The 9,849-nt window shown below is 43.2% G+C and overlaps 1 protein-coding gene across 2 annotated transcripts in view; it reads left to right on the top strand.

Moving 5' to 3' along the window:
- TIAM1 (TIAM Rac1 associated GEF 1) overlaps positions 1–7,842 on the top strand; it is a 126,182-nt gene extending 118,340 nt beyond the window's left edge. For both annotated transcript variants that reach the window (XM_054166128.1, XM_054166127.1), the window contains 5 exons: positions 961–1,019; positions 1,951–2,053; positions 2,995–3,082; positions 3,954–4,126; positions 6,106–7,842. In XM_054166128.1, the coding sequence (XP_054022103.1) occupies positions 961–1,019; positions 1,951–2,053; positions 2,995–3,082; positions 3,954–4,126; positions 6,106–6,590 (908 nt within the window). In that variant the 3' untranslated portion in view covers positions 6,591–7,842. The remainder of the gene's footprint in view (positions 1–960; positions 1,020–1,950; positions 2,054–2,994; positions 3,083–3,953; positions 4,127–6,105) is intronic.
- Positions 7,843–9,849: the final 2,007 nt, after the last annotated feature.

Genomic DNA, 9,849 nt, shown 5'->3' on the forward strand with positions numbered 1-9,849 from the left:
CTAGAAACTATAACTGCTGTTGGCGTAGATCTGAAGGTCTTTCTACTGCATTGAAGTGGAAAGGTACTTTTGTAATGAAGTAATGAAGACTGTACTCAGTTCTCTTTATTTGTTCCTAATTTCTGGATTTCTGTATGCACAACAGGCTTTTTCTGTGCTGCTTCCAGAAAGTGATGCTGATTTTTACTTTTGGTTTGGAGTTTTATACCAAACAGATTATGAATGAAAACTCTCTCATTCATAGACTGGTTTTCCTTTAAGGTCATACCCTGAAGATTCATGGCCACATGAAAGCTGCTAGGAATATGCATAAACTCTTATTTACACCAAAAATCTTTGAATTGCTTTCATAAAATGTCCAAAATCAAGTGTCTGTGCAAATCAGCCTGAAAAGAAAAAGTACATTTGAGTCTTGAAGAAAGGGGTCACAAGGGAAAGTGGTCCTGAAAGACAAACTCGGTCTCCATGTTATGTGGCAAAAGAGTAATCAGCTGACACCTCTGCTTGCCAGTGGTGCCAACTTTTTGATTCAATGTAGACCACTGTCCCACCTGGGAGGGGTGGACATTCTCTCCAGGCACAGTCTCATCTGCAGACTGGCCACATGTAGCTGGATGCTGCTCATTTGTCTGAGGTGAAATTAGCCAAGGAGACTGAAGTTTGGAGGTTTTTTTACATATAGGACTGTTGCTGTTTGAATAGTTGGTGTGATAACTGGTAACTTAAACTCTCAAGTTCCAAGTGACTTTGAAGTCACCTGTTTTTGTATGGTAAAAGCTGTTGAGCTTGGGTTTTGGGGGAAGAATATGCAAGAGGGCTGGTAGATTTGCTCCTACCCTACCTCCTTGACTCAGGTGAGGGCTGTCAGAGGAGTTTAAAGGTCTGTGTGCTTGGGCATAGAGGAGACCCATTCCCAACCTTACTGACTACATGGCTTTTGTTTCTAACTTTCTTCTGTAGTGTTCAAAACTGCTGTGGTCCTTGTATACAAAGATGGTTCCAAACAGAAGAAAAAACTTGTAAGTTGCATAGACTCTTTCAGTGATGCTGTTTGCATCTGTGGTGCTATGATCCAGGTTTGCTGTCCATAAAACTGTGGTGCTAGAGTGTGCTTTTGCATATATGATCCTTGTTCTCTGCCACACAGCTGAGGTTTTGGGCGGTGCAGAGTGGCTTGCTGTTCAGCCTGGGTGCAGTGGACCACAAGCATTCATTTAATTTACCCTTTGCTGTCTGCTGGACTAGTCAGTCATGTTACCTGTCACATCCATTCCATGCTGTGGAGTGGGCTGTCATGAAACAAGGTGTCACCTTGAACATCTCTGTTGTGTTTGACACTTTGGTCAGTGTAAGAGCATGTAGTGAAATACGGGAGTTGCTGTCAACTTTCTTAGTGAAACACAATGCCCTGAGCAAGTGCTGGCTGCTTGTGACTAAATTTGGTGTGCCTGAAGTATGTATCAGGGGATCCTACTGGAATTTGGGATGAAAAGTTAAAATTAAGATTGACAATAAACACATGCCTTGCTACACTGTTTATAGTGGTAAAGAAAACTTTTTGATTCCCATGTATGGCATAAACTGAAGTGTGATTTGAAATGTTAGTAAGGTTGAAGTCAACTGGCCACAACATAACTTCAGAGTGATTAAGCAAAACTAATACATGTTGCTGAGTGTATGTGTGCTTGGAAAAGAGAATGCAGCATTAGTCTCAAATGGCATTTGAAGGCATTGATAAGAATTGATTAGCCTGATGGTTACTTTTGTCTAGGTTTTAACAAGATCTTCACAGATAAAGCACTTCAGAGGCACAGGTTACTAAGATGTAGTGAGAAAATAAGAACTGCAGCAAGTCTCTAGCTGGACATTCTCAGTGCAAAGCACAGGAGACTTTTGACTGTTAAGAAATGAGGTGTCTTATTTCCTAACAGTATTTTGAAATCCTTCCAGGGAGGATCACATAGAGCTTCAATTTATGAAGACTGGGATCCGTTCCGCTTCCGCCACATGATACCTTTAGAAGCACTACAGGTTCGGGCGCTGGCAAGTGCAGGTAGTGTTCCTGCTGCATGAATTTGGCAGAGTTCTTAACGTTTGGTTGGGGTGCAGATGGGGAATTCACTGAACAGTATTTGTGCTTAATATGTGTGTATGTACTTTTGGGGTCCCAAAAGAGGACCCCCACAACCTCAACATCCGTAATAGCCCTGGAGAGAGACGAAGGGGCAGCACGTCCAGTTGTCTCCAGCTTGTCAGTAAATTTCTGAAGCCAGGTTTGGTTCTGGAAGAACAAAGTAAAGTTGTTGCTTGGTTGACAACTTTGTGTGAAGCTTATAGTATTAAAAAATTCATAATGTTAATTCATTTCTTCCTTTTCTAATGCATAAGTGGAAAGAACATAGGAGGTAGCTGTGAAATGTTAATAATGCTCTATGGGACCAAGTGAGTGCATATAAAATACTGTGAGATTTTGGCAAGTTTAAGAGCGTTGTTTCATTAGTTACTTGCCCACTGCTGCCTTTCAGCCATGAGGTAATACTATTTCCAGTGTGTTATCTGTTGTCCTGGATGGTCTTAAACTGTTTCTTCAGGATGACAGCATAAATACTCCATACCTGCCTGAATGGAGGTTGTAGCAAGATAGCTGTTAGTCTCTTCTTCCAAGTAGCAAGCGGTAGGACAAGAGGAAATGGCCTCGGGTTGCGCCAGCAGAGGTTTGGGTTGGATATTAGGAGAAATTTCTTCACCAAAAGGGGTGTCAAGCACTGGAACAGGCTGCCCGTGGAAGTGGTGGAATGGCTGTCCCTGGAGGTATTCAAAAGATGTGTAGATGTGCTTAGAGATGTGATTTATTGGTGAATTTGGTAGTGCTGGGTTAATGGATGAACTTTATGATCTTAAAGGTCTCTTCCAACCAAAACAATTCTATGATTCTCTAATTGAGGTTAACTATGAGAAAGTGTTACATGAAGTTCTGCTTATTTTTCACTTTAGATGCAGAGACCAATTCTGTCTGTGAGATTGTCCATGTTAAATCTGAGTCTGAAGGCAGGCCAGAAAGAACTTTTCACCTTTGCTGTAGGTAAGTGTGTTTCTGTATTTTCAATGGCAGCTGCATCCCTGGATCCCAGCCTGCCTATGTCTTTCCCTTAGGGCAGTCTGCGAACAAGCCAATAGGGAAAGTGGGGAAAGGGTGTTAAAACCTTGCAAAAGTCTGCCTTTCAGAAGTAAAATGGATTAAAATAAAGGCATATATTTGATCTGCCTTGCACCTTGATGGGAATGTCCTTATTACAATTTTTCTTTCCCAAATTACATCCAATTAAATTCCAGCATTGGCTCTTTATGCCCGATAGCTGCTAACACTCCATGTTCAGCTGGTACTTTTCATGCCACCAAGTTCCAACTTCTGCTGTTAGGGCATTGACTTTTCCTTAAGTAAACCATGTCTGTCTTCATTGTGATGGTTGCCCTGTGGTGGTTTAGAGCTCAAATAAAAGTTTAGTACACAAATGCATCAGTGTCCAACAAAGCTCATACTAAGGCAAGTGCTACTGTGAGGTAGTAGAGTTGCAGGACTTCTGCTTGGTGTGTGTTTATAGGAGATAAACTGAGATTTAATTAGGCACCATAGATCAGCTCAATGTGTGTCAGACAAAGTGAAGTGCATTGTTGCTATTGGAAGAGAAGGAAGCCTCAAGAGGGGTGAATGGCTAAATGTGTTGTTAATGAGCTGTGTATTTGTTTCCTTGGATGTCCATTGCAACAACTCTAGAGTTAGCTTTGCTTTGAAAATACTGTATCAAATTGAGTCTTCTCTGGGGGGAAATGCATGCCAGTTGGTTTGCACTGACTTAAACTGCAGAACTGGTCATTATTTATCTCATTTACAGTGATCTTTTACTAATTCCTGGGAGATGACACCAGCTTTTGCATTCTTGCCTGTTTTTCAGTTCACCAGAGCACAGGAAGGACTTTCTGAAGGCAGTGCACTCAATTCTGCGGGATAAACACAGAAGACAGCTTCTTAAAACCGAAAGTTTGCCCTCATCCCAGCAATATGTTCCTTTTGGTGGAAAAAGATTGTGTGCTCTAAAAGGTGCAAGGCCAGCCATGAACAGGGCAGGTACTGTAGGGCTACAGACTTTCAAGATCCCAGTAACCCCAGCACCATTTTAGGACATGTGGTGGTGTCTGTTACTTGTATATTAGGATTAGCATTCTCTCCTGTGTATGTAAAAACTGCTGGTTTTCCATGCTTTACTTCCTTGAGAGCCTTAAATTGCCTCTAGTTACCTTGCTTTGCACTCAAGGCTCAGCTTCAGAGTGGTCCTTCTGGTATGGAAGGAAGAAATGGGATTCCCACCAATACCGATTGGCTGTGCACTTTTACCTGGAAATGGGTTTCAGCTGAACAAAGCAGAAGCCTGCTGCATATTTCTTAAAAGCCTGTACAGAATTCTGAGCTAACCCTAGCACTTTTAAAACTAAAATGCACAAGGAAAATCAACTCCCCCAAGCGAGTGGCTTAGGTTGAAGAGATAGCTTTGTTTGTCCTTCCTTTTTAGCCTTTTCAGCTCTGTTGTTAAATAATGGACACTACTTCTACTTCTCACATTATGAGAGGCGTGTGCTTGAACCTGTTATTTTTGTAATGGCCTGTCCTAAACCATGGATTTTTATTTTCAGTTGGCTTCAGGCAAAAAAGAATGAGAACATGGTCAGGGAAAGGCAGGTTTTCATTTGCAGAACAATAGATGATGGAGCAAAGAACCTTTTGCTTCCAACTTCAAAGCACACAGCATTGCTGCGTGTTTTGTTCTGGTCTGGTTTTCTCTCTTTTTGGTGTTTTTTTTTCTGCTCATTAGATCCAGCACTGTAGATAACCAGGCTTTCTGTTCCTCTTTTGTACTGGGCAGGCCAGACCAATGACATTCGCAGCATGGCTTCTCACTCAGGGTGTTGCTAGCCATCTGCCTCAGAGACACTTAAAATCATAGGGGAGAAGAGTCAAAGGAGGGCCAAAACACAACTCTCTTACCATAGGGCTGCTTCAGTCAGCCTGTGGGGCTAACCTGCTGTAGGTGTGCCAAACCTTTCAGTTTGGCTCGCTGATGAATTTGGATGGTGAATTCTGCAGGGATGAAAATTTCCTCCTAGAGTCCAGACCTCTCACTACTGTTGAAATTTGCAACTGCTGAGCTGTTTTTACCTAATGCATGTTTCGAGGCTCAGGGATGTTAAACTGTAACCCTGCCCCCGAGACCAAGTTTAATAAAATCATACTGCAAGTGCTAAGGTCCTGTTTAGTAGAGGGGGACAAAGTGTAACCTCGGAGTTCACCTGCTTGCCACGGACCTACGTGTGTGCACGTAAAGCGCTGGAATGCCTGCAGATCCTTCAGCTGCAGGATTCGTCCCATGCTTTGCCTCACAAGCCTCTTATGAAGATGTTCCAACAGAGAAGATGTGAATTTGCTAATTGGGCCAGTTGCAAAAGCTAGTAGACCAGCTGATGATGAGTAAGGAACTTCTGCAAGTTTGTCTGGTTTGGGGATTTTCGTTTTGCCTCCAGTAGTGTGGGAGCGGGGAAGGGAATAGCAAAGCCTAGACAGGGAACTTACTTCCCCATAAATAACACAACAGTTGCAACATCTTCAGCACCGAGGTAGCTATCTGGAAATCTGTAGTTTTGCTCTTCCCTGAGACAGAGTAATTTCCCATACTGAGGTGTAAGGCTAGCTGGTTTTCATGGTGTGCTGACAGCAGGTCACTGCCTGTGAGAAGCTGAGCTGAACAGATGCACTTTGTGCTGGCTGGCTGCCTGCCTACCGCTTAGGAGGAACAGTAATTGTGGGCCATTATTCCAACTGCGGATCTTAGTAGCAGAAAGTCCTTTTTCAGCTGGAGAGAGACCTGTGCTGAGGAGCTGAGTGAAGTGTGACTTGCCAGCAGGGAGGATACGGAATGACCAGGTCATTTGTGGGAGTCTGTCTGCTTTGTGCCTAGCAGTGTTAAATAAAGGGCCTCTGGAAGACTTAACTTTTAAAAGAGAGTTGTACCATGTGTAAAAAGCCTGTGGGATTTTATCTTTGTGTGTGTGCAGTGTCAGCCCCAAGCAAGTCTCTTGGGAGGAGGAGGCGGCGGCTGGCCCGAAACAGGTTTACCATTGACTCAGATGCCGTCTACACAAGCAGCCCTGAAAAAGAGCCCCAGCAGCCCACGCACAGTGGGGACACTGACCGCTGGGTAGAGGAACAGTTTGACCTTGCTCAGTATGAGGAGCAGGAGGACATCAAGGAAACGGACATCCTCAGCGATGACGATGAGTACTGCGAGGCCATGAGAGGTGCCATGGCTGACCAAGATCTCCGGGAGCGACTGCAGGCGGCCTCCATCACAAGCAGCCAGCCATGCCGAGGAGACCGCTCGCGCCCAGCCACGGACACGCATGCCTCCAGGATGACCCAGCTGAAGAAGCAGGCGGCCTTCTCTGGCATCAACGGCGACGTGGAGGGCCATGGCGAGGAGGTCATCTGGGTTAGACGGGAAGACTTTGTCCCCAGCAGGAAACTGAACACAGAGCTCTAAACCGGTCCCCTTCCCCACCTGGATGCGTAGGTCTCCCCGTCCCACCCTCCACCCCTCCCTCCTGGCCCCGCACACTGCGGAGAGCTGATACAGATAGATTGCACACTTGCACACACCATTTCGGCAGCTGAATTGGTCCAAAGCCATGCCGCCACACTTTAGGCAACTGTAAAACGCTCAAAACCTGGAACAGAATAAGCTTAAGGTCCTGTCTTACGTTACCAAGGGCTTTCACACTATTTTATTTATTCTAAAATAATCAGGGGCTGAAGTTAAGTATGGGGAAAATATCATCACTGGAAAACAAATTACTCTGGAGGTCTTAACCTACGTGCAGCAAACTAGCTTGAACAATAGCACAACGAACAGAGGGTTTTATAGCCGTAAAACATCAGTCGTAGGTTCATCTCCTTACTGAGGAAACTGCCTTTTTAACATGTACAGTTGCAGTATTCTTATTGCTTTCTCTCTTTAAATGTAAGAGAATATACATGTATTTTAGGAATGCGTGAGGAAAGGCTTGGGATTTTTGTTGTGTTAAGTCCTTTTGGTCTGTGGCTGGTCTAACTTAATGTCCATGTTGGAAGCTCTAGTTTTACATAATACTATAAAGATGCCAAACTCTCACTAAAAAGAGACCCAAATTTAACACTTGAAGAAATATTTTTTTGTATTCTACCTGAGATGCAGGGGCACAAAGGGATAAGAATTTTACAGCAGTAGCGTAGCTCCACGTCTAGGATACGAGGCTAGCTTTTTTGCAGAGGGTTAGGAATGGTGGTTTTATATTAAAATATGAACTGGAAACTCTTATTTAGGTATAACTTTCTTCAGGAAAAGGATTATTGTATATGTTTGAGACTGGAGTTTAGTTAGATAATGAAAATAATAAAATAAAATGACATGACTGAATTGGGAGTGGACCAAACCGACTCATGGTGTAACCCCGCTGGAGCCAGCGTAGCGACATCACAGGATCCCTTTGGTCCACTCTGTCTGGCAAAGTTTGGGCTTAGGGGAACAGGAAAGTCATGGCCAAAAAACTGACCTCATCCACTCCCCTACTGTGGGTGAAACTAGTGTATTTTAATTCCTTTATAAAAGCTTTTCCACTGCAATGGAGTATGAGCAAGCTCTACACAAGCAAACCTCTTTCAACATTTAAAATCTTTTATGTAAACGCCTGAAACAGGGTAAAATATGACTAAAAGTTTGCCATTTTTAAGTAGACTTCCAAACCCAAAACACAGCACTTTTTGTTTTTAATTTATGTTGCTTTTCCCATTTCAATTTCATCTATAAGAAAAAAGGAAAATCATATGAAATGTTCCTTTTTTTTTCCTCCCCCCACCCCGGTTGGTTTGTTGGTATCTATTGATGTTTGACACATTAGTAGGTACTGTGAAAACCTGAAATTTTATAATAGCTTTAGGATTATATTTTATAAAATCCACTCTGACTATATTTTAAAACATGACAAAAATTATTTCCCCCTCCCCAAAATCCATCACTGTCTTTGTGTCCCAGCTAACATTCTCCCCTTGCTCCCCTACCCCACCCCTTTCTGGTTTCTGGTGCACTATACTTGATCTTATGAAAGCTTTCTCTATTAACCTTTTGCTATCTTCTGATTTCTTTTCGTACAAGCTCTAGAAAGGTTTCTATACCCTTTGTATTATCACATCATTGTTTTGTATCACCTACTTGTCAGTTGTGTCCCAGCATATTAGAGAAGTGGAGGTTTTAGCTGTCCTATGCTGTACCCAGCGGAATACAGTCAGCGCTGAAATACTGGAAGGCTGGTACTGGGAAGGTACCATTGTTCTTGTACATAATGTCATGACATGTCTATGTCAAAGGTTCTTATATATTTCTTTTATAAGCTGAAAGAAGGTCTATTTTTATGTTTTTAGTTCTATGAATGGAACGTTGTAAATGCCTGTCAGAAATAAAATACTGGGAAAAAAAAAAGGCAAGAGACTGGGGTGTGTGTATGTGAGTGCTCCAACAGAGGGAACTCAAGCAGTAGAGGGAAGCAAGGAAGCAAGTACTGCAGTAGATGAAGTTGTTGGAATCGCTCTCCTAGCTTTAATAGCCTGTAGGCAGACTCCAATTAGCAAGGTTTGCACCCTTAGCAGTGTCTGCCTTGTTGTTGTGTGCAGATACTCCCTCAGAATGGGTTCAGTTGTCTTGGCTCTGCTTTTCGGTGAGCTGTGAGGTCTGAGCTCTGAGGTAATTCGTGTCTCCCTTGGCCAGCACATGCTGAGTTTCAGCCTGTCCCACATGAGAGGCTGGAGCAAGATTGTTGGCTTCCCCTCTCTCCTATTGAAACCTCACTTTTAGGTCCAAGCCTGGAGCCTTGCCTGTTACAGAATGAAAACCAAGACAGGCAGGAGATCAAACGCTAGATGCAAGTATTTGCCCAGTGTGCCTGTTTGGCATGCACTGTGGCACAAACTGAAGCTTTCCCTTGGTGGGACCACCAACTTCAATGTGGCATGGTGAAGTCTGTAACCAGCAACATGCTCCCCAGATTCCTGAAATTGCACCAACCTCTACTGAAACATGAGTACAAAGCATGTTAATACTTGCTGGTGTGCTCAGCAGAGAACAAATTAGAACAAGTAAACCTTCTACTTTAAATGCCACAGTCTTTCTTTAGATGGGTGTTTATCTTCTCCACAGTTTAGTTTTCACTAACTACTGCAATGTTTCAGGCAGCTGACTTCAGTTTGCAGGTTGTATGAAGCTGCTTGAAGAGCTTGTCCTACTGTAATAACACCATGCCTTGCATTAAAAAATGATATTATGTAGCTCAATTATCACACATCAAGCCTTACACAGAAGGTGTGACAGCTGCAAAGTGTAATGCTATGGGGGAGTTCTTTTATTCTCACCTAGCAGTCACTGTGGCTTAGGAAAGAGCCCTCAGGGTAGGGCTCAGCTTATATTTTGCAGAAGTGAGAGTTGCCTTACTACATCCATAATTAGGATTGCCTGTTTCTCTTTTTCTCTGCTGGTCACATGGAACCTTAAGTGTGTATTTTAAAAAGAGAGAGGAAAAAAATGGCAAATACCAGAAGAATGTGGCCCTGTACATCAGGGAGGCTCTAGATGCCATGGAACTACAGATTAAGGATGATTGGGTTGAGTGTCTGTGGGTGAGAATCAGAGGGAAGGCCAACAAGGCTGACGTCCTGATTGGAGTCTGTTACAGACCACCCAACCAGGATGAAGAGGTTGATGAATTATTCTATAG

This window comes from Dryobates pubescens, chromosome 12 (genome assembly GCF_014839835.1).
Source record: "Dryobates pubescens isolate bDryPub1 chromosome 12, bDryPub1.pri, whole genome shotgun sequence".
In the NCBI taxonomy this organism is placed as follows: Eukaryota; Metazoa; Chordata; class Aves; order Piciformes; family Picidae; genus Dryobates; species Dryobates pubescens.